Source organism: Pelophylax lessonae (genome assembly GCF_965119305.1).
Source record: "Pelophylax lessonae genome assembly, chromosome: 4".
Taxonomy (NCBI): domain Eukaryota; kingdom Metazoa; phylum Chordata; class Amphibia; order Anura; family Ranidae; genus Pelophylax; species Pelophylax lessonae.
This window is the reverse complement of record NC_138771.1, coordinates 184,441,539-184,468,056: the sequence shown is the minus strand read 5'-3', so window position 1 is coordinate 184,468,056 and position 26,518 is coordinate 184,441,539. Positions and strand designations below refer to the sequence as shown.

Sequence of the window (26,518 nt, the reverse complement as noted above, 5' to 3'; positions counted from 1 at the left end):
TGCTTTGTCCGTTAATGAACTCAGAAAAATGTTTTTTTACAGTAAATACAAAAATCCCATTTTTCGTTCATTGCCAGACATAGCTCTCCATTATTCAGAACCACAGGGACATCCCCAAGCAGTGCCAAACATGAGGGATGGAACAACAAAAAATCCCAAGGCTAAACACAATAGCCAACCAGGTAAACAGGAGCTCAACAAAAAACAACTGGAGCCCAACCTGAACACTCTAGGCAGGAAAAAACTGAAGGCCTATAGCAGAAAGGGGGATGTATACCACCTATGACTGCCCATAGGCGTAGCCAAGCCTTTTTTCTGCCTAGTGTCCTACTCCTGTAGGGGGTTCTGAATAATTGAGAGCTGTGTCCGTCAATTAACTAAAGAGAAAATTTAATTGTGTCTCTTATGTGATTTATTAACTTATACCTAGCACAAGGATAGCACACTTTTAATTATTGTTTGGTTGGAGCTTGTTACACATCCTACTCAAATTGGGGATTTAGATGCTGCTGTCTGTTGGATTTAATTGAGTAATTGAGTTTTCATTGTATTTGTTTTTCCTAGTTCTTTTGTCACTAAGTTTTACAGCCTATTCAGACTGGCGCGACACGATTTTGTGGGGCAACCTGTGAAGCTGTGCACCGCGACTTCGGCGTGACTTGCACGAACTTCATATAATTAAAGTCAATGCAAGTCGCCTCCAGGTCGCCCCAAAGTAGTACAGGACCCTTTTTCTAAGTCGGAGCGACTTGTGTCGCTCCTATTAGAACGGGTCCTGTACTACTCTATGGCGAGCGACCGACCGCGACTTGTCAGGCGACTTGGTCGCCTGACAAGTCGCGCTAGTGTGAATGGACCCTTACAGTTTCATTGCAAGTGCACAAATATTATCTTGGGTTTAATAAATATATTTTATGTTGTTACACATATTTGCCATAGGAAAACTGGCTATATTTAGTGCCCTTTCACACAATCATATTGTGCTTACATTCATTGGTGCAAAGTGATGCCATTCATCAAAATTCATTAAAGTGAATATTCATACAATTTCTGAATAGCACCCCAAGGCAACTTGTGGCTGGACTATTGTGGGTTGCATGCACCATTTTTGATGCATTGAATTGCATTGACAGCTCATTCATTTTGAATGATGCACATCAACATGCATGCATTAACATTAATTATTTAGGTATGCACAGCGCAGCACATATATTGATTGGATTTGATTTATTACACACGTCTATTGGACTGTGAGTAGTGTCAGCAGCGTGTATTTGGCCTTGTGTGAACACACAGTAGCTCAGAAGGTTTCCTTTTAACTATGCATGCATTAACGCCCCTCAATGGTGTGAACGGGGCCCAATGTATTGAATAACAAAGGATATAAGAATTTCATCACTACAGACTAATAAATATATACCATTAAGAGTATTTGAGTAAGAACAACGTAAAAACTTACTTATATAGAATTAAAAGCACTTGTCAGTTTCTGACAGTTTTATCTAGCTAGAAAACGAAAGAAAGAATTTACTTAATTGGATTTGTTATTTGCATAATAGTTCCGAGTAGAATTGGTTTGTGTGTTTTGTTCATCGCATCTGCCTATTATTTAGTATCTTCAGGGAAGAGGAGCACATAGCAGTCATAAACACAGCCAACGGGGCAAGGAATTATTTGTGATACTGCCAGAGTTGCAAAAAAGGTCATTTTGCATCACAGGAATAAATATTTTAGTAATATTCCTGCTCAGCATGGAGATGGTGTTTCCAGTTCTGGTTAACCCTTCATAGGCAGGGTGGGATTCTAGCTTAGCTAAGATGCGAGAAAAAAATGATTATGGCTTAATTACTTAAAAAATGCGCAGTGAGAGGCCACTGGGTCGGCTAGCATTCATAAACTGTGTCTTTTTGGTTGCAGCATTAACATACAGAGCTGTACAGTCTTATTAAAATCATTGGCTGGAAGACGTGCTATTTCGTATTACTACTAACAGGCTTCAAACCTGATGCAAAAGAAGGTCAGCAATGACTTAACAACCTCCTTGCCGCTTTACAAGTCACATTCTCTTATTTGAGAAACAAATAGATCGGCTTAGAGCCAAATTCTAATTTTTACTCGACTCCCTTTCATATTATGCTGCACATTAGTTAAACCAAATGTAAGCCAAGATCACAATGTGTGCTTGTCACACATCAGTCACAAATGCAGCACATGCGCTGGGCTGCTGTTTTGAACTGCCACCTGCTTGAACTGCATATTAGGCTGTGCTTACTGTCAGCTCAACAACTTGAGCAGCATTAAGCCTTGGTAGAGCAGTGTTCTCGCACACTGCCAGATGCTGTAAGCATTCGTTACAGAGAAGGCAGACGCTTGAGCATCCATAAGCTTCGTGCCTTACAGGCTGACAACAATCTCTTCCAGTCTGAGGGAGACAACCATCAGCCTTGAATGTGCAACTTCATTCTTTTTCTCTCTCTCTCTCTTCCCCTTTCATTACCACATTCTTTACACTTCATGAACCCTTTAAATTAGTATGCATCTGCCCCCCTCTTTCAGGGAATCAACAGAGAGGCAAAAATGACACCAAGTATTTTAGAAACAAAGCTGCCCACATTGATCATTTTAATCTGTAATGCAGTAACAGTGGATTCTTTGTATTTTTCCTACAATTTGGTTTGGCTTAACAATATTAATTCCAGGTATAGTTGCATTGGTCAGTGCATGGGGGGAGGGGCAGCAGCGCTATCCCACAGTACGTAGTCTACAATGTAACTCAGGCAGCCTTGATGGAAAACCTTGAAAAGTTTATTTATGAAAAATATATAGTGATGATTAAAACATAATAGAATGTGTTCCAAACCAGATTTGTGGCGTTGCTGGGGGGTCACAGGATGACCGAGCCGCTGGGTGAGCCGGAACTGTTTAGATGATCACAACAGGGAACCAGGCAGGAGGGAGAAGGATCTTATGTGCCAAAAGCAGACCGGACCAGCCGGTAAGGTGGCGTGGCTTCCTCCCACCCGATAGTGTGGCTGCTCGAACCGAAGCAGTGTAGACGTGCCGCGGAGCCGCCACCCAGAGGTATCCACAGCGGAGGCCGTAACCCGGAAGTGACGTCAGCAAGCATCGGGACCCGGCCTGGAAAGCATCAGGTTTGCCGTGACGACGTGTTTCGCACTGCTGTGATTTGTCAAAATGGTTACATTGGTCCAGCCTACAGCAATGTAACTTTGTATATACCATACCTTATAAACAGGCAAAAAATTTGGGGGAGCATACCCATGTATTTCCAAAGCTGCTGCAGCTATGAACCAAAAGACATGTATATTAAAAAAGAATAGCGCGCAAATGCAAAAGAAATTACTACCAAATCCGAAGAGAGTCCATAAATAAAAATGGGGGTTTGGTCCCACCATATGGCCATATCGTGCTCAAGCCCACTACTGCGTCAAAGTACCCCATTATCAGTGGGTCCTACACTATCCATGAAAAATAGATAAATCCAGCCTTTCTAACCCTTGGAGATAATACTCCTTGCTGGGAAAGATGTGCAAATGCACTACAGGGGACTCCTCCTATATCCACTTGATGGTGGACACTGATTGAGTACAGGTGTGTGTGGGGGGTGGGGAGGGCTGCTCAACCTCGATAGTCTGGTCAGACCGAATACATAATAAACAGGCAAAAAATTTGGGGGAGCATACCCATGTATTTCCAAAGCTGCTGCAGCTATGAACCAAAAGACATGTATATTAAAAAAGAATAGCGCGCAAATGCAAAAGAAATTACTACCAAATCCGAAGAGAGTCCATAAATAAAAATGGGGGTTTGGTCCCACCATATGGCCATATCGTGCTCAAGCCCAGCAAGGAGTATTATCTCCAAGGGTTAGAAAGGCTGGATTTATCTATTTTTCATGGATAGTGTAGGACCCACTGATAATGGGGTACTTTGACGCAGTAGTGGGCTTGAGCACGATATGGCCATATGGTGGGACCAAACCCCCATTTTTATTTATGGACTCTCTTCGGATTTGGTAGTAATTTCTTTTGCATTTGCGCGCTATTCTTTTTTAATATATATACCATACCTTGCCAATGCCCCTAAAAGCTGGAAGTCACTCAAGTAGATGCTGCCACTCCCATAATCTCCACTTGCTTCTGGGTCCCCTGTTGAATGGTTGGCCTGACGCATGCTGAGCACAGAAGGTTGGCCACTTTGCATGGCCCAAGTGGAATGAGTTGCACTCAATTCTCAATGAATATAAAGTGTTCTCTGATTAGATGAGATGAAGAGGCAGGGCGGTGATGCCACTAGTTGGTGAGGTATCTTTGTTTTGGTACTATGTAGGGTCAGCATTTTTTCCTGGATTAAAATACTGATCATGTACAATCCTGGTGCCTGTGTGGTTCTTGGCTGTGTTTATAAATGTTTAACAAAGATCAGTTCCTGCTGCAGCTTCTCTTCTCTTCTTGTGACTTGCTACAAATGTTCAATGTTGCAGTCTGATAACTTGGGAGAGGAAACTCAGAAAACTCTTCCTCCTGTCTGCAGCAGGCTGATGGCATCATCTCAGCCAATGAACAGCTATTCGAATTGAGCTCAAAAACTGATTTTTTGACGCAAGGTAAAACTTTTATAAAAATATTATACAGTTGTCGTATATCATGACATGTCAGGAATTGATGCATTTGTACTTGTAAAGTTAATAAAAAATGTATTGATCTAGATAATGGGCCTTTTCAAACTTCTTCCCTAAATCAGGCATAATAATCTGAAATAGAAGAACTTTTTATATCCCATTAGTAGTCAACTTCAGTTAAATATCTAAATACACAATAGAATCAAATATAGAAACTGTTTTACCTGCCAAAGAGGTTTCATACTACGCATATGCCCTGTGAACCACCTATCCCTGCATACTTTAAAAAGGACAACAGCAGTACTGCCATATCTGTTAATCACACCATACTGCCAGATACCTACACAGAGTTTTGCCCTCCCTAGGAGAGGATTACTAACCTTTGTCCTGGGGAGCAAAAACAAAAGAATTTCTTCCATGGCAGGGACAGTTTTCTGTGAGCTTAAGAAAGTGTACCATTGAAAGAGTTCAGTGGCTGGTGGGCAAGGTGAAAAAAAGTGTTTCCAGAAAGAAGAGAAGACCGCTGATGCAAATCTTAATTGCTCACCATGCATTTGATTGTGTGTGGCTCACTCCGAAGCGTGCATCACGCACGCGAAACGCATTGACGTCACACGCCGGCCACACACACACCTATTGGAAGAGTCGGCAAAACAGCCAATCAGTGAACCCAGCCGTTCAGGCACAGGAACCGCCATGTGTGGGAGACGCCATCAGTTCATAGCGTCTTGAAGAATCTGAGCTAACCGAAGGCTACTGCATTGGGAGACAGACGGATTTGCTATTCGGAGTGAGCCACACACAATCAAATGCATGGTGAGCATAAGCTATTAGTAGGGGATTGAGAAAAGGCTATGAACATCGGTGATATATATAGCAACTGGTTGGAGTCTGGGTGCAGTAGAAGGCTATTTTGAGACACAATTTGATAGCTACCTGACACCATCACTCACCATTGCTAGACACGGTGCGAGCCTGCGCTACCCTAGTGGTGCTTAGCGTCTCTCCACCGCTCCAACTACCTACTAAGACTTACTCTGAATTTGCATACATCCCTGCCTCGAGACAACCACGATGGTCTAAATTGCCCAACACCACAATTTTGGTACAACGAATTGCCATTGATTCCATCAATTTCAGGACTGGCCAATTAATCGTCCATTTTCAAGGACAGACCAGCTTCCATCCTCCCCATTACCCCCCCTTTTTCATGCCATCATCCCATATACCTTTTGTGTGGACATACATCAAGATATACTAATAAGTATAGGAGGACGCCTTGACTGACCCTCAGCCATCTTTTCCTTTCCACTCCAATATGCACAGTAGATTGGTCAATTGACCAGGTCCAGCAATGGTTTAGTACCTCTGTCAGGTGCAGACACTCCTCCAAATATACATATTTCTGTGCATGAAAAGCCATATTAGGATGAAGGAGTAATATTGAAATATTTTGATTTATCCTGAAATATTACAGTGTTGTACTGGGTACTAACCATCTTGGATATTGTCATTTCATAACAGTGGCATGCAGATGCACGAGAAGCGGCTCTGACAGCATTAACAAAGCTCTTATATGAGCTATATGCTGGGAGCAGCTGCTTCAGTGTATCATCATTCCTAGTGTGTGTGTGGCCGGCCATGTATGTGTGAGTCATTGTTTTGTTGTTGTTTTTATGTCGCATGTTTTGTATGTCATCACAGCTGATGCTTATCACATGTACTCTAAATGATTCCCTTTTGATAAAGGGTAGTTTTATCGTGTTATGCCTCACATTCAATAAAGTTTTTTGCATTTTTGAAACAAGTGGGCGTGAGCATCCCTTAATCCCTTATTGTAGCCATTCCTTGGATCTGTCTAGTGGTTCCAAAATACAATTTTGTCTTAACCTGAGTAGATGAACTGTTTGTAATACATAAATGAATGCTGGAAACACTTTATTTTTTAAGAAAGTTGAGAGTTTCTTTAGGTTTATGTATTAAAGCTTATATTTGAGAAATCCTTGATGACTAAGACATTGGGTGGATTTACTAAAGGCAAATAGTCTGTGCACTTTGGAAGAGCAGTTGCACCAGAGCTTAGTAAGTGAGGGGAAGCTCCGCTGACCTCCATCATCTAATCACGTGCAAGCAAAAATGCTGTTCTTTTTTTTTAAATATATATTCAATGCCTGTGATTGAGTATTCTTTGAAAAGTGATGCTTCACTTAATTTACTAAGCTCTGGAGCAACTGCACTTGCAAAGTGCACAGTCTATTTGCGTTTAGTAAATCCACTCTATTGTGTACATGTAGTAAATCTTTACAATTGCTTTAAAAGAAAGCGACTTAAAGCGGAAAACTGTATTAGAACACCACAAACCAAAAATGCTATTTAATTCATTTTTGTTATTTAAATCAAACTTAGCCATCCACCCATGCCTCTATGCTTTATTTTGCTGAGAAATCAGTTTGAAAAACACCCCCTAGCAGTTCTGACTTCTTGAGTAAGGGCGGATGATTCATTTAGCATTTACTTCCTGGAATCCATCAGCCTTTAGCTCATGCATACAGGCAGGAGGGTGTGCTTAGCTCAGCAAACCCCATCATTCCCTCCAGAAGACCCCTGGGGTATATGACATCTTTTGCCTAGGCATGGAAACCAGGAAGTAATGCAAAACAAAGTTTAAAATAAGTTTAAAATAAGTAAATATGATATACTTTCCTATCTATTAACTAATGCTAGCAGCATGAGGATTAAAAATAATCAATGTTGAATTAGAGAGTGATGTACCACTTTAAGTTATCCTTAAAGAATCCTTTATGAAGGTGCAACAGTCTTATAATGTAAAAATTTACTTAAAATACATATGAGCCTCAAAGACATCTGATCTCCCTTCTTTTTTCCAAATACGACCCCAAGGCAAACAAAACTAGCCAACAATTGGAAAAGGAACTGTCTCTAGACCTATCAGTAGAGGAATGTAAACATATATATATTCTCACATCCACAAGGGGTCAACAAATGTCTGTGTACAAGAAAAATTAGTCAAAATCTACAAACGATGGTACAGAACCCCCGGACAAACTGCACAAATTTAACTCGGATATTCCACCACTTTGTTGGAGATGTAACAAGACAAGGGGCACGCTACTCCACATATGGTGGAACTGTCCTCTCATACAGCCTTTTTGGAAAGAAATACACCACCTCATCACTTACATAACAACGTACACTCCTGATTACACCCCGGCTCAATACCTCCTCCATCATACTTCCATACCCCAAACCAAGCTATTAAGAGATATTTAACCCTCCATCTAATTAACACAGCCAAAATGTGTATCCCTATCAATGGAAGGGGGTCTCTCCCCCCACCAAAAACTGAACGGTTTCGTTGTATAAAGAGAACTGCAGAAATGGAGGACCTTGTCCACCAGGCTAAAGATAAAGAGTCCTCAGCTAAATTCTGCAAAACATGGTCCTGCTGGCTCGATTTCACAAATTCTGCAGAATTCATTAGAGTAATGAATTTACAATGAAGTTAGATCTTCGGATGTCTAAACATTAACAAGATCAGGGATCGAATCCTAAACCTGTATACGAGCCACAATTTTGGGATACCCTAACCCCCCTCTTGCTTAATCCCCCAGTTTTGAGTTCCACTTTCTAAGACTTAAGGCCCGTACACACGTAGCGATTGTCGGCCGTAAATATTCGGCCACCGACCGATCGGCCGATTTTGGCTTATTAGTATGATGCTTCCGACAACTGACTGCGAATTTTCGGCCGAACAGAATCTGGTGTGCAGGCTATAAAATTTTTGTTGGCCAACACCAGAACGGACGATTGTTCCTCAGTCAGTACAGAATTCGGCCGACAAACAGCGGATGAGCAAGACTGGGCATGCTCAGAGAAGAAAAAACACACGGAAAGGTAACCATCACATGACATCACTTCTGCAGTCGGCTGTTGTTGGCCGACAAAATTTGTGTGCAGTCTTTAGCACTTTTCAACCGACAGGACAGCACCGGACAAAAGACGGACGATCGTTCGGCCGACAATCGGTACGTGTGTACGGGGCTTTACTCCTATGCCGACTCTTCTGGCATCTCATCTATCTACATCCTAATACGCACAACCAATACTGCTTATCATTCATTATAACATTTGGTTATTACACAGGAGAAAGATGGGTTGATGGGATGTTGGCATAGTGGACGGATTTACCCTCCATCCGGGCACAGTATGATCCCCATGGGGGTGCCCGGACATTTGGGGGGGCTCAGATATCAGCTTCTTTAGCATCTAAATAACTCCCCATGCATGGAACTCTAAACACATGGTTTTATCTGCCTGACGATGACTGATTCAAACTTGCCTATTCATTAATTATTGTCCTGTTACTATACTGTATAAGAAGGGATAATATACTGTATCTTGATTTGTAATCTTTTGTCTTTCTTTGTATGCATCAGAAAAAATCTCAATAAAATGCTACTTTAAAAAAATAAATAAATACATATGAGGAAGCTGAATACAAAAAAATGAAAAAAAAAATGAAAACAAAAACCTGAAAATCTGTATTGTATGCAGCTTCCTCATACGTACTATATGTTGAATATGTCATTTTTTTTAAAGGGATGAAAGGACGGTAGTAGCTCCATAAATATGTAGGAGAGCACTCTATTTAGCCATTTATATTAATACGTAGCTTATCCCCTAGCAGCCAGTCCTTTGTTTAGCATGAGCATTCATCTCCTCACAGAAGCCTATCCCACCTCCACCCAAAAACACAACTTCTACCTTTTCCATCAGTTAATTTCTCACAGTTAATCAGTCAATGTCTTTTGTAACACAAGCCCCTCCCTTTAGATTGTAAGCTCCCACAAACAAGACCCTCTTAACCCTCTTCGATTTAATTTTATAGTACCTGTACTATCTCCATTCGCCAGTAAACTGGAAACAAATTCTAAATTATAAAAATAATAATATTATTAATAATAATAATAAAATTAGTACACAGTAACTAATCTGACATTTTGTTTTGAGATCAGATTTCATGCTAGCTACTAAAAAGTAATAGGATTTATATTGTAATGAGCTACTGTGTGTCCATGGGAAACAGTGTCTGCCACCCCACACCTCTATGGTAGACAATCAGGGCCCAAGAGCATTATTCTTGTGCTTGGCAGAATCTGATGACCTTCAGTTTAAGCAACTGTCATCTGAAGCATCCTCTAGCATAGAAACAAGTTCAGAGGTTTCAGATGCACTTAGGAGATGACAGCATTCTGGACAGTGTATTGACATCATCTCAATATCCAAACAATTACATTATCTTGCAATTTTGCATCCAGGCCTGCAATGTTCAGGAGGCAGCTGCTTTATTTGTGCAGTACTCTGTATGCAGGCCATTTAAGAAATTGATGTTTGTAAGAAGAAGAAGAAAATAGGATACAATTATCTTTAGACCTAAATCAGACTGCAGCCAGCCACAGCCATGGGGGTTCCTACATTTTAAGTGAATAAATATATAAGGATGATAATGCAAAACAAGATCTGTGCATAACAAAATCCTAGGGTTGGACACAAATTGATGGGAAAATGAATGTCCCTCATTAAAGGAAATGATATTGCTGGAAAAAAAAAAAAAAAAATATATATATATATATATATATTATTAGAGGAGCTGCAGCACAATAAGAGTGGTTACAGATAGCATACTTTTTGCAAAATTAGAAAGGGCATGGTTAGCTATTGTTTGTAAATGGCAATGATCTTCACTAACTATTAAAGTGACACTAAACAATATCCTTATTCTGCAAAAATAATTCATGCGCATCAAACACTTTAACAACTCGCTGATCTTGCTGTAGGCGAATGATAGCTACAGCAAGGACGGCTAGTTCTGGGAGGCTGTCACATGACAGCCTCCCGTGATCGCTGCAGGGCACGGGCAGCCTGGTCTGTGATTACAGTGTCCAGAGGACATTGCTGATCACAGATCAGGGTAAAGAGCCGATCAGCGGCTCTTTGCCATGTGAACAGCTCTGTCCAATCACAGCTGATTACGGATGTAAATAGAAGCCAGTTATCGGCACTCCTTTCCTCATGCTGACGTGCATGAGGAGAGGAAAAGAGAGCTGATAACCGGCTTCTCTAAAAGGGACATGTACACTGATGATCAGTCTCCTAATTATCAGTCAAGTCTAAACAGTGCTGCCAATGTGTGCCCACCAGTGCTGCCAATCAGTGCCCACCAGTGCTGCCAATAATGCCCATCAGTGCCACCTATCAGTGCAGCCTTATTAATGCCCAGCAGTGCCTCCTCATCAGTGTCCACAAGTGCCGCCTCATCAGTGCCGCCTCATCAGCGCACGTCAGAAAAGGAGAAAAATGACCTGTTTCAAAAACTCAATGAAAAAGTTGTTTTTTTCCCAACATTTTGGGTGATTAAATACCACCAAATGAAAGCTCTATTTATGTTAAAATAAAAAAATTCTAAAACTTTTGTTTGGGCACATTGTTACATAACCGCGCAATTGTCATTCAAAGTGCAGCAGAGCTGAAAGCTAAAATTTGGCCTGGTCAGGAAGGGGGTAAAAGTGCCAAATTGGCAAGTGATTAATACTTAAGCCCCAGAAGATTTTACCCCCTTCCTGACCAGGGCCTATTTTGCGATTCGGCACTGCGTGACTTTAACGGACAATTGCGCGGCCGTGCGACGCTGTACCTAAACGAATTTGACGTCCTTTTTTTCCCACAAACAGAGATTTCTTTTGGTGGTATTTGATCACCTGTGCGATTTTTTGATCATGCCCTATAAACAAAAAAATAGCATCAATTTTGCAAAAATAACAATATTCTTCACATTTTTTATATGAAATTCCCCCAAAAAAATGTAAAAATCAAAATTTTTAAGATAATTTTAAGATTAGCATAAGATGTTAATTTTAACATTTTAAGCCAATTTGTTTTATGCTACCTATGTTTGGTAAAAAAAAAATCGCAAAAAGCATATTTTGATTGGTTTGCGCAAAAGTTATTGCGTTTACTAACTAAGGGAAATATTTTTGTCATTTTAGTTGTTTTTTTTTTTAATGAGTAATGGTGGCGATCTGCGATTTTTTTTGCGGGACTGCGACATTGTGGCGGACAGATCGGACCCTTGACTGTCATTTTTGACACTTTTGGGGTTACCAGTGACATTACTGCAGTAATCAGTGCTATACATATGCACTGTTACTGTAAAAATGACACTGGCAGTGAAGGAGTTAACTTTATTGGAGAGGGAGGGGTTAAGTGTGTCCCTAGGGGCGTGTTTCTAACTGTGATTGGCTGTGGCTACTAGTGTAAGAAGAGAGATCAACGGTCCTACATAGTAGAACCGTGTGATCTCCATTCTTACACAGGGAAGAATGACAGGCGGCTTTGTTTACATTAGCCGCCTGCCTTTCTTCCGGTGTAACGGAAGATCGCGAGTGCCCGGCGGACATCGGGTCCACCGGACACACGCGCGGGGGGGTCTGTGACCGCGCGGGAGCGGGAGCGCGCCTCCGGCAGCGCGCGCTCGCTCCCTAGAGCCTCACAGGCTAGCAACGTAGCCCTACGTCGCTTTGCCTGTGAGGGGCTGACCGCTGCAGTAAATAGTCGTGCGGCGGTCGGCAAGCGGTTAAGCCCACTACTTTAATCTATTTTTCACTGAATATTTTATTAGCCTAGGCTCACATCTGAAACCACCCACCCAGAAAAACTTGGTGGATGCACTTGATTTCTCATCCACACTGGGAACCGCACTGCGCTTGCAGTTCCAATGCTGGCTGTGATTCCAGAAATGGTGCAGGTACATTTTCCCTGCATTTCTGGAGGCACAGCCAGCCCAGTCAAATGAATGGGCTGCCGTGCCTGTGCAAAACAGGGCTCATAGAGCCGCATTGGTGTGAACCTAGTCTTACTGAGTTTTTCTGCCTCCTTGTGATGTCCTCCGTGAGCTCCCAAGCCTCTCCTTATCCCCAATCCCTCACATTTGTTTTTTATTAGTGCATGTTAGCTGGGGTCATGTGCACTGCTCTATGCACCTTACAAATTCCATATTCCATAGTCCTTCTTGGGAGTGAGCCAGGAAAAATGACTATGTTTCTACATACAGTGGGACCATAGAGAATGAAGGTAGCCACTGCCAAACAGGAAAACATATAAAAAAAAGAAGGAATTTGTGGATCTGGAGGAGGCTAAGTGCAATAAAAGGTATATTTGTGAGTTAAGAACACGTTTTTTTTTAACCAGAGTTTAATGTCACATTAAAGCTTCTATGTAGGCTTCATCTCTTTACCTGGTCAGGCCAGTGACAGTTTACTTTATTATGGTCAGTGCCTATTAATCATGCTAAAGCATTTTATTAAAAACCCAGGCAGAGCAGAAACAGATCAAGCCTGTCTGATCTGGGGTGCAAATACTTTCATTTTATCCTTGAGGCTATGTGCACCATGGTGCTTGGGCTGGGCTTCAGTGCCTCATTATAGGGTCTGCCCTGCTGATACCACTGGTCCTGAGAGGGGGGCAGGACCAAAATCTGGGGGGAGGGGCACAGCCTACCTCCGCATTCCCCCCCTTTATCCAGCTCTGCTACAGAGGTAAAAATAACATCACCTTCCTGATTGTGAGAATGTGAGGAGCTAAGTTAGTTATGAGCCCAATCATTTGCTGTTTGTGTTATCTTTGCTGGCAGGGTAGGAGATGGGTGGGTACATATTAATCATTTCTGATAGTCAGGGAACAGCTGCTGAACCCCATCACCTTGGGTGAGGCCTTGGAAAAATATTACCCTATTCTGAAAACATGGCACCCACAATATGCAGTCACATGGGTTAGTGGAGTTCTTATTAAATGCTTGAAATGTTTGGTTGCAGCACTGTAATGGTTTATCAATTGTCAACACATCATAAACCCTTTAGTGACCCAGTGGGGCCACTTAGTGCCTCAGTCTAAATGAGTTGAGACACTAACTGGGATACTCTGCTTGGTACTGTAATTGCAATTTTAAATCAATTAACATCAAATATTTTTTTAAGGAACATTTGTATTTCCGAAAACTATTTTGATTTTTGAACAAAGAACGTGTTAACATGATGCTATCATACAAGAGAATGAAAATAATCCCACGCAAATTGATGAGAAAATATTAAATAAAAAAATGGTGTTGCTGCCCACCCGATTACTTACCCTAAAAGGGAAGTATGGAAATATAGGAATAATTATTGGGTCTGGCGCTGCTGAATACCAAATACAGAGAAAAATATGTTCTAGTTTCTAGATATGTGTATGTTAATTGATCTTATTATTTGATAACATATCTTCTCCACATCTAACTGTGTCTGGATATATAAATTGCTCCAGTGCTAAAAGGTGTATGAAACCAATGCATAAAAATATATGGGAAATAATAAAAAGTTGACTGATATGTAAATAAATATATATGGTGCTGTGATTCTATCATAGACTCTTACACGCTTATATGTTGATTGGTTTGCTGGAGCTCCTGTTTAGTGGTCCAAAATATTGCTGCAGAGATTTACAGTATAACATTTTGAATTTCAGTTACACTGTTATTAATAAGAAAATCTATCACTTACCTCAAGAGCTTTAGAACGGTTCCGTAGTAGTTTTTCTATATTCGTTGCAGCACTTTCGACCAACTGACGTGCATTATTGGCCTCCACAGTGTACAAATTTTTGTTCTTCGTGTAAATCTGAAAGAAAAGATCAAGATTAGTTAAACACACACTTGCCAAATGTACTGCTTTGAAAAGTAATTTACAATAAAATGGTTTGTGAAAATTTAGGATGTTAACACTCCTATTGTTTCCATTACTAATAAGTAAATAAATGCATTGGAGTCTGTTGTCTGGTGTTCACCATGGTGTACAACATGAATGGCGTTTGCATTGATATTCTGCTGCCGGTTTATGTGAATTATATTATGTGAATTATAGTGAGTTCATGTTTGCGTTACTCCCTGGCTCTAATAACAAGTGGGGCATGGTAAAAGGCCCACTTCATGGGATTGTGGCTGCCACGATCCAGACCCAAAGATGGTGAACAGGAGGGGAGAGGTGGTGTGAAACCCCAGAGGTGCAAGGGGACGTCAATGCGGCCAAGCGCTCCACCGGAGTTCCGGTCGTCACTTCCGGTGATGTCATCCAGGCGGCAGTTCCGGTGATTGCGGTGGATCCAGCACCTAGTCTGTGTAGCGGCCACACACAGTACTTACAAGGTCCTTTCCAGCCGCATTGATGTCCCCCTGCACCTCTGGGGTTTCACACCACCTCTCCCCTCCTGTTCACCATCTTTGGGTCTGGATCGTCCTGCTTCCCACAGCATGGGATTCCCACAGCACCCCAGGGAGATACCGGAGACTAAGGGACTGGTTTGGCTGTTATTTTAATTCCCTTTCCTACCTATTAAAACTTTCATGACATTTTTTCATCAACACTTTCTTGCCAGTAATTTTTATTTATGCAGTATGGCTAATTTTTACACCGCATTGCACCATCCCCCCTTCTAACAATTCTGACAGTTTGCACACCATCCCGTGTCAGGGATTTGGCAGCCTGGGTGTAACAGTATTTATTGGTTTCACTTACATTTGGCTTTATGGCCCCTGAAGAACTTATCCAAAGGATTAGCGCCTGGACCACTTTTTGTTTGATCCCCCCCACCCTGTCGCAGCACCTGTTATGTGGTTTTGTCACCCTTGATTCAAGGGGGGACTTCTGATGAATTTATTTATTTATTTGCTTGAGTTTTTTATGACTAAGCGAGAAATATATACAGTACATATTTATTTGAATTTTAAAGTTTTAATATTTGTTCATTTATGAAGTTTAATAAAGATATTATTGAGTATTTGTTTATATGTATGCCAATAAAGGTGCTGCGGCCATTTAAACTACCATAATTGCGTTGGTTTATTTCTTTAAATACATATGGGTAATCTGTGCAGTCTACATTCCCATGACTGACCTCTGACTTATATTTATTGACAGCAGTGCCTTTCTGTAATACCTCATGCACACTAGACATATTTCTTTCTTTCTTTCTCTCCTAGATGTCTTCCCTCCTGGCAGGGGCATTTTGGCTGAAAATATGCTTGATGCATGTGCAAGTTTGTAACACGTTTAGGCACGATTAGCAGCATCAAGCGTTTGGGTGTTATTTTGTTTCATTGGTCACTGAAATGAAATAACGCTGAAGCGTTAAACAAGACTAGTGTTAATGAGTGTTTAGAAGCATTTGTACATGTTTAGAAGCATCAAGTCTTTTTTCTGCTAAAAAGCCGCTGATCCTGGACGCACTGGCATTGTTTTTTTTCCTGTCTTTAAATGCCTCTGCCTCTAAACTCTACAGTCTATGCCTCTGCCTCTAAACTAACAGCCTATGTGTATATTGATACATAGACCAACATGCAGGGGCATTAGGAGGCTGGAAAAAAAGACGCCCCTAAGAGCAGCTATGCATGAGGCCTAACTTTCCCTTTGCACCTCCATAATACTATTACTCTTCATCACTGCTAGCAGCAAAGTTAGTGGGATATGACTACAATGATTGAGAGCTATGAAGTGCTCTGTAATTACTGAATGCATTGATAAAAACGTGCACTAATAGACAAAACACACATCTGTAGTCCTAATGTTTGCCCACAGCAAATTAAATGACTTTAACCTCTATTTATACACACTCTCTCTCTCTCAATATATATATATATATATAAATATATCCTGGAATATTTTATGTCACTCTTAATGTTTCCTCCCCTCCATGTCAGAATACACAGATAAGCACTGCAGCCACTGGCTGCGTGAGCTGATCAAATGCTGGTTTTCCAGCAGGACCGCTCTAAAGAAGCTGGTCCTACCACCAGGTTCTGTTGAACAGAGAGTGATACACACACATCCAAATTTGGGCAGTTCAGCTGTTCCTGTTGATTCAATACGTGTACACACTGCTTATCGTTAAAAAACATGCTCATTTGCAGAAATTTGTACCGATGCAGACTAAAGGAAGTTTCTCATTGCTTGCATTTTTACACCTCAACCACTTAACAACTGCCTGCAGTGCTGTATCCTGGCCTAGGCCAACAAGGCCAAGGCCTAGGGCGGCACTTTGCAAGGGGGCAGCAAAAAAATAAAGCTGCTCCCCGCGTGAAAAAAAAAACAGCCTCCTCCTGGCTGCCACACGAAAAGGGTCCCCACTGGCTAGCGCTACACTTTTATTATAGTGCCAGTTTTATGGCGCGAATAGGGCCAGAGGGCAGGGTCCAGGAGGCAAATCAGTCTGGCAACCCGATAAAGCGGTCACACTGCTACCTGCCAGTATGAAAATACCGGCGGGTGAGGACATGTGGACAGACTGCAGGCTGCCGACCACACTTAATACAACTGGCCTGACGGCCGCCAATGCGAATAAGTGTGGCACTGCAGCCTAATGCTCGACCTACCCTCCTCTGCCCCCAGGTTTGGCAGGCATCATGTCAGCTGCCACAGATTATTTCACTTATTTGTATAATGACTATGGACTTCCTATATATTATACAAATAAGTGAAATAATCCTATGATCACAATCAATGGCACCAAAGACAAGTCCAAATATCTTAAAAGAAAGGAGTAATCTTACTAATCCTGTGACATAAAGATGTACTAATGGGCACTGATAAGGCTGCACTGGTGGCCACTGATGGGGCTATACTGATGGCCACTGATGAGGACAGACTGATATGCTGCACTGATGGGCAGTAATGAGACGGCACTGATAAGGCTGCACTGATGAGGCTGAACCTATGGGAACTAATGAGGCTATGCTGATGGGCACTGATAGACTGTGGTTATGGTCTGTGGTTTACAGATGACAGGGTGGGTCATAAACAGTAAGGGGTGTGGCCTTTGCAGGAAGCGGTGGGTCATATTTAAATTAGGCGGTATACAAGTTTAGTCAGGCCTAGGGCAGTACAAAACCTAAATACACCACTGACTGCCCGCCATAGATATACTGCGGCAGGGTGACCACTCTGCGCCAAATCATGTACCTAGTACATGATCTGACACTTCCGGGTCTGATGCACGCACGCCGTCGGCGACCCGCTGCTGCTGTGATCACAAACAGCAGGAGCTCAACGGCAGGTACTGTGGATGCGATGTCCGCCGGCACCCGCTGATTGTTCAGCACAGAGGAAGAGCAGCGATCTGCCTATATACACAAGGCGGGTCGGTGTTCTGTCAGTAGGGAAGGCATTGACCCTGTGTTCCTGTAAAGCAGGGACATGAATCAATGCCTTTCCATAGTAAAAGGACCTCCCCCACAGTAACCAAGCACTGGCCCACAGTTAACCTTTTGATTGCCCCTGATGTTAACCCCTTCCCAGTCAGGGACATTAATACAGTGACATTGCATATTTTTTACCACCGATAACTCTATTAGTGCCACTGGTCCCCAAAAAGTGCCAAAAGTGTTAGTGTCTGATTTGTCTACCCAAATATTACAGTCCCCCTATAAGTCGCTGATCGCCGCCATCACCAGTAAAAAAAGAAATAAAATTTAAAAAGAAATAAAAATATCCCAAAATTTGTAGATGCTATAACTTGTGCTCAAACCAATCAATATATATATATATACAATATGCGTTCCCGCTTACAAAAAAGACATAGATAGATAGATAGATAGATAGATAGATAGATAGATAGATAGATAGATAGATAGATAGATAGATAGATAGATAGATAGATAGATAGATAGATACTGTATTTTCTGGCGTATAAGACTACTTTTGAACCTCAAAAAAATCACCCAAAAATGGGGGGTCGTCTTATACGCCGAGTATATTATCTCCAAGGTAAACTAAGTATAATTATTTTTGGTAGATGAAAATTAGGGGGGTCGTCTTATACGCCCAGTCGTCTTATACGCCGGAAAATACGGTAGATAGATAGATAGATAGATAGATAGATAGATAGATAGATAGATAGATAGATAGATAGATAGATAGATAGATAGATAGATAGATAGATAGATAGATAGATAGATAGATAGATAGATAGATAGATAGATAGATAGATAGATAGATAGATAGATAGATAGATAGATAGATAGATAGATAAATAGGCCAATACATGCTTTAAATCTGAAGTCATCCAAACTGTAATTCTTGAGGAATGAAGAGAACATAAGTATTTACAGCACAGACAGAGTGGGTTGATATATTACACAGCTGTAGGAGTTAAGATGAAAGAGTAAATGAATAGATTGTAGTACACACGAACAGTGATGTGTCATGTCACATTCATCTGGCATCTAAAGCCAATTTGCATTATCATAAAACATTTAATCCATGTATGGAAGCTTAGACAGATTTACATTTTATTTTCAGAATGAGTCACATGCTGTAGAAGAATATGACTTGCAGCATAATCTTGCACATTTTATAGATTATCAAATGCTGTAAGTAGCTGTACATAACTCAAAAAATACAAACATGAGCCTCAAGGATTCCTTGCAGTTATTTAGGGGTTAGCAACAGAACAACGATGAATATGAATGCCTGAATGTAAGAAGTGCTTATTATTGCACAAAAAGATCTTTTCAGTCATTTTTCAATTCCTCCCCATTCTCCCCAACAAAGGGAACAGGCTACCCTCCTCGTGTTTGCTGCATTCGTACAGCAGCGTTCCCATATGATTTCATGAGGACAGGAAGATCTCTTACCACCCACTGTATGTGTCAGTAATTTTACAAGTCTGCATGAATAGATTCCTGATTTATCACAATATACAGCAAAAGTATAACCTTTTCTTAAAAAAAAAAAAAAAAAAAGCTGTACTTTTTCTCATTAACACAGAACTCCAGGTAAAAGGCAAAATGCCCTGCATTGAAAAGGTTAACTGATCATTAAGTCTGCAGGGACTTAATGGACACTGAGGGACCGTCCACATCCAGCACTAGGTAAAGAGGACAGCGTCAGAGAAGGGTGTAAAGTAAGCATCAGAGCCTCTTCATCTACATAGTTACATAGTTACATTGTAGTTGAGGCTAAATAAAGACAATAGTCCATCCAGTTCAACCTGTGTAGGTGTGTGTGGCCGTAATCATTTCTCATACCCCTGAATGTTTAGATCCTTGAGATGTACGTCTCTTAAACATAGCCATACTCCCCGCAGTTATCTCCCCCTGAAACTTAACCATGCAGTGTTGGGCACAATGGAAGAGTACATTTTTGCCTAATTCCTGAAGCTCAGCTTTAAAGCAGACTGTCGTTGAAATTTTCCTCAGGTACAAAATACCTGTTAACTGTTAGTCAGTGATACCAAATCAGATGATATATATATATATGTATATATATATATATATATATATATATATATATAATGAGATCAGAATAAGACTCAAGATGGCCGAATCAAAAATGACCTGGTTTATTACAACGTTGCTGGAGTTTAAATATACTCAAAAATGGGTTTGTCATTACAATCTGACGTACAAGAAATGGGTTGTTATTAACATCTTTTGTCCAATTAAGGTTAACAATTAATTATAGCAAGCATTGTGATAATCTATATTTGTGATTATTTGTCATAAAGGGAATTTCCTTCGGTGGCGCTCATCAGAAGATTCCGAAGGGGCTTTTAGATGATATTGTTGGCTCTGGCGGTCAAGCTGTCCAGACAGTCCAGACAAAGTTCCCCTTATAACAGGTAGTTGCGGGTAGCTTCAGCTGATATATATATTTTTAGCTTTATGCAAGCTCAATGACATGTGTAAAGAAATAAAGAGAAATGAGATTAATTAACTCATACAGTTTGTTTAAGTCAAGCATTTTTGAATGCCAATCAAGGCATTCTTCAGAGTAGAAAAAGGTATCCCGTATAGGCCAATAAGGTATCCAGAAAATGCGAGATAGGTATGCCACGACACAGACCTTCACCATTTTCACCCTTTTCCCAATTGCGCTCAGACTTCCATTTGCTAAATGCACGTTTATTTTTTTTAATACCTTTTTTACTTTTTTCTTATCCCCCTCCCTCTACTGGGATTTTTGCCTAGACAGGGAGGGGGGGGGGGATCTTTAATATTTTTTGTCAGAGCATGTGCATTAACATGCAATGCGCTGCTTGTTACCACCTCACCTATCCCTCATACTACCCCACCTCCCCTATCACATTTTTGGAGGCCCTAGAGCACCAGAATAGTGGAAACACCCATAAAATGACCCTATTTTAGAAAGCAAACACTCCAAGGTATTTTCTGAAAGACATAATAAGTCTTCTGAAAAAACATTTCTACACGTTTTTGGAAAACATAGGAAAGAAAATAAAATGTATTTTTTGTTGTGAATGAATTTTAAGTTGTGAATGAATAAGATATTTCTAACAAACAGCATGGGCATACTAATGCCCCGTACACACGTGCAGATTATCTGAAGACTTTTGTCTGCAGACTTACCTTTTCTATGTAGTGCAAGGGCCTGCCGGATTGCATACAAATTGAAAGTGTTTAGGTTTGACCTCATATTATATGGTTTTGGTAAGTCTGCAGACAAAAGTCTGCAGATAATCTGCACGTGTGTATGGGGCATTAGAAATACACCCTACAACACATTCTGCTACTTCTCCATAGTGTGGCAATACCACTTGTGTGAGACTTTTTCACAGCCTAGGCACACAGAGGGTCCCAAAATCCAAGGAGTACATTCAGGTTTTCTAGGGGTATAACTAATGCATCTAATTTCCTGACTACCTATCCTATTTTTGGAGGCCTTGGAGCACAAGGACAGAAGAAACACCCACAAAATAACAACATTTTGGAGAGTAAACACCCCAAGTTATTTAAAAAAAAGCAATTTAATAAGATATTTCTCACACATAGCATGGGCATACTTAGAATTACCCCTCATAACACATCACCAGCCTAGCCACACAGAGGGGCTTAATATTCAAGAAGCACCTTAACTACTTCCAGTTCAGGGGCAATTCTGACATTCCTCTCCTATATATATATAAATCATCATTTTTTACTAGAAAACTACTTAAAACCCCCAAATAATATATATACGGTATATATATATATATATATATAATATATGTATATATATATATATATATATATATATATATTTTTTTTTTAAGCAGAGGACCTAGAGGATAAAATGCTGTGCGTTGCATATGTTTATGTTGCACGGTATTTGCGCAACAGTTTTTCAAATGCAAATTTTTTGGAAAAAGTACACTTTAATTAATTTAATGCAAACACACACAATACAATACCCATTTTTTGGTAAAATATAAAAGTGGATTTTAGGCAGAGTAAATAGATATCAAACATGTATTGCTTTAAGATTTCGCCCGCCCATGGAATACCACCAAATATGGTACCTTAAAATTCCCATAGGTGACAATTTAAAAGCCTTCACAGGTTACCAGTTTAGAGTTTCACAGGAAGTCTGGAGCTAAAATGATTGCTCCCACTCTGAAGTTCCCGGCGATACTTCACATGTGTAGTGCGATCGACCCGCATGTGGGACCACCACATGTGCATGGATTTGTGTGCAAACAAGGGTGGACGGGGGCACTTTCAATTTTTTTTATTTTATTTAAAAGAAAAAAATAAATTGCTATGACAAGGGATGAACAACATGACATGTCCTCTTTATGGAGAGATCTAGGATATATTAGATACCATACCTATCATCTGGCCTCCAGTGCAGCCAACGAGACACAGATTGAACTGATTGGCTTCTTCCCTGGTCAGTAACAGCTAGGTAAACAAAGAACCAGCTTTGGAATCACTGGTACATCGCTGGACAGGAAGCAGTTAAGGTGTTTATAAGGACACAAAAAATACCCATGATCAGAACACTGGTAAGGTGTATGACAATAATCAGGACGCTGGTACGACATATGGCGGAGATCAGGATGCTAGTATGGTGTATAGGGGTGATCAGGATACTGGTATGGCGCATTGAGGTGATCAGGACACTGGTATGGTGGTGATCCGGATACTGGTATGACGTGGATGTAATCAGAGTGCTGGTATGGTGTATGGTGGTGATTAGGGTGCTGGTATGGTGTATGACAATGATAAGGTGCTGGTATAGCGTATGGTGGTGATCAGGTCACTATCATGGAGTATGGTGGTGATCAGGGTACTGGTATAATGTATGGAAGTGATCATGATGCTGATATGGTGTATGGCGGTAATCAGGATGCTGGTATGGCATATGGCAGTGATCAGAACATTAGTATGATGTGGCAGTGATCAGCACGCTAGTATGGTGGTGATCAGGGCACTGGTATGGTGCATGGTGGTGATCAGGGTGCTCGTATAGTGAATGGCAGTGATTAGGAGGCTGGTATGGGGTATGGTGGTCACCAGGAAGCTGGTATGGTGGTGATCAGGACGTTGGTATGGTGTTTGGCAATGTTACTGTAAGCAATGGTGACAGGGGGTGGTTCTACTTTTTATTGTTGTTACACTTGGGGCAGTGATCAGGAAAACTGGGGCAGGCTGGCACTGCAGTCTGTGAGTGTATATGCAGTGTGTACACTCATAGGCTGCACAGACAGTCAATCTCTGTGAGAGCAGAGAGAATAGTTGTTTACATCCAGTTTTCTGTGTTTACCATCTGATTGGACACAGCAATCACATGATACAAAACCATATAATCACACAGACACAGCTGTAATGTGACACACCGATCACCGGGCTCCTGGGTGCGTGCTCTGAGAGCCGCACACAAGCCTCCGATGCGGAGTAACATATGGGTACGTCAACACACATCGGAACTGCTCCCGCCCCACCATGTATGTGCAGTGGGTGGACGGGAAGCAGTTAAAGTGGAATTCTGACCATAACTATTCTCAAAAATGTCCCCCCCCCCCCCACACCCCACTTACTACTGCCCCTGAAACCTGCCTCACTTACTACGGATGCCTGAACTCTACAACACTTACTACTGACCACTTGAGTCTGTGTCCCTCAAAGCCACAGCCAATATTCAGCGCAATGATCTTGCACACAGGCCCACTGCTTTTAGAAAACACCCACATAGCGAACCTTACTGTGCAGGTGCGAAGAGCACTATCTTGTGTCACTCTTGCAGTTTGAGAGAGCTGAACCCCTCCCCCGGAAAAAAAACATCTATGGTCATGGGGAGACTCTCTTTCTATAGCTTATATATTGCTACTATGACAGAATCAATAAAACACCTAATATCAATTTGATGCAAAATCTTGTCTGTTTTTTTCTCCAGTTTATAAAGGAAAGACGTAAAGGCTACAATATTGAAGCAAAATATAAAAACAGCAAAAAGTATGCAGAAAAAATGGCAAACTGGTATAATCTTGCACAACAAAAATTACCTGAAGCTATAAAAACATTTATGCCAATTTGCAGACAGTTTCTTATTCAGCTTCCCTGCACTGAAAACAAGGCATTATACCAGGCTTAGGACAATTTTAATAATAGAAAGGCGAGCATCAACCAAATAGGTTTTGCTGGATTATTCTTGATTCAACAGATATTCATTGACTGTTTGGGGGTACATGTGATATAAAAGGGTATATACACTATAGTCAAAAGTATTGAGACACCTGCCTTTACACGCACATGAACTTGGCACCCCAGTCTTAGTCCGTAGGGTTAAATATTGAATTGGCCCACCCTTTGCAGCTATAACAGCTTCAACTCTTCTGGGAAGGCTGTCCACAAGGTTTAGGAATGTGTCTATGGGAATGTTTGACCATTCTTCGAGAAGCACATTTGTGAGGTCAGGTGCTGATATTGGAGAGAAGGCCTGGCTCGCATTCTCTGCTTTAATTCATCCCAAATTCTATTGAGTTGAGGTCAGGTCTTAATACTTTTGACAATATAGCGTATAAGGGTTTTACATTTGGCTTAGAAGCTAAATATATTTTAATAAGAATTTTGTTACAAACACATAAAAAATTTAATTGGAATCATAGGTGCAAATACAGCCTAACAATCCTATCAACATGCTGCATAAAACTTTTTTTGTTAACATTTCAAGTTTACCTACAATTGAGTGTGCGCCTGTAAGGAGACAGCTTTACTTGCTTATCCACAATTCATATGTACAATTTTGTAAGAAGAAAAAGTGCAAAAAAGTAGGACAAAAACAATAATATAGAAGTAATGTGCTGGATACAAATAAAAAGAAAAAATGGAAATAAAGGGTAGGGGAAGGGGTCGAAAGAGAGGGTGAGCCTCTGTCCATGGCTTCTTGGTGGCGCACACAGTGGCGGCACGTTGATGCTGCATTTAGGGCATTAAAACAAGCGTTGAGAAGGCGACATACATTACCTCTACACCATCTTTTAAATCGTTTATTAGAGGAGCTGCAGTCCCTGCCACTATTATGAATCAACCCTGAAAAAGCAGTGTATTGTAAAGGAAATTTGTAATCTTTTTTTAATATTGTATTCTATATTGTATGTATTACACACTGCACTCATTATGCACACGGCACTAATAATGTTTGCATTCTTTCAAGTCCTGATTAGAATTAGCCTGCCTATGTTACGCCCCTTGTTACCATAAAAGTATAATTGTAATATTAATGTGATACCTACGTAAACATGTGTATAAAAACCTTCATTGCGTCAGATAAAACAGCACAGTTATTTTTTGAAAGATGCTGAGTGCATCTTTTTGTATCTGTTCCCTACTGCAGAAGTTATTATTAATTTGGAACCATTAATCAATATGAGGATAAGGGTTACCTATTTATAAATTTTCCAGGACAGTATGTATTTACTTACATACATATACATACACACAAACACACATAGACTTCTATGATGTCCCGCTTTTTTGGTGCATTTTCTGAAAGTTCACAAAAGATGCAGCATTTGGGAATTTTGGTGTGCTTTCAGAAAACGCACCAAAAAAGTGGGACATAACAGAAGTCTTTGAGAAAATGCAGGTATAGTGAGCTGCACCCATGCTGTAGCTAAACTGCAAGGGGCAGTATGAAAGTGGTAAAGTAAATAAATAAAGTGCAGTACTATAGTAGTTACAGAACCATCAATACCACATATGTAAACATGTGAAACAATATGTATAAACAAATGAAAACCACATATGAAAAAAAAAAATATATGCATTACATCAAATCAGCACGTGGTAAAAACATCATTCCTGCAATTGATATTAACTTTCAAAGCTTGATTGCGGTAAATTACCGCCATCAAAAAACAAACATAGCTTTGTAGCTTCACAGCTCACAGGAGCTCACGTGCAGCCATTGACCAGCCTTCTCTGGCTTTCTCTTCTCTCACACATGCACATGGCCTCCACTGCTGCACAGAGAAAACAGGCAACCAGCTCATCCCAGAAAGCACCAGAACGCCAATTCAGAAAGCTGTGCGGGCACCCAACCCGCCCCTAGGAATCAATGACATCAATGGTTGGCAGGACGCACACACAGAGTCAATGTAGCTGCTTCATATTAGCAGACCGGCACACAGTAACAAAAAAAACTTAACTGCTAGCAGTAAAAACCATTTCAGCAGATGTCTGCCATAGTTAGGGTAGTTTTTGGTCCTTTCACCACTGCACCCCTAGAGACTCTTTAAGGCACCCCAGGGTGCCGCGGCACCCTAGTTGAGAAACACTGCTTTAGAGTATGTATAAAGTGGTTTAAATAAATTGGAGAACATGGAAGTAGAGAGGCTGGGTGTTAGAAGGAAACTATAAATGGGCTATTCGAGTTAAAGAAAACCTGTCATCTGTCATTGCTAACTGGTATTTAAAGGTGTCAGCTTCAAGGGTGTCATTTTGATCCCCACTTCACTAATTAGTGGCTCATTTACATAGAAGAAGTCTCTTCG

The 26,518-nt window shown here is 40.8% G+C and overlaps 1 protein-coding gene across 2 annotated transcripts in view; it reads right to left on the bottom strand.

The window, feature by feature from the left end:
- CACNA2D1 (calcium voltage-gated channel auxiliary subunit alpha2delta 1) overlaps positions 1–26,518 on the bottom strand; it is a 960,240-nt gene that overhangs the window by 720,761 nt on the left and 212,961 nt on the right. For both annotated transcript variants that reach the window (XM_082257081.1, XM_082257082.1), the window contains exon 3: positions 14,257–14,373. In XM_082257081.1, coding sequence (XP_082113207.1) covers positions 14,257–14,373 — 117 coding nt within the window. The remainder of the gene's footprint in view (positions 1–14,256; positions 14,374–26,518) is intronic.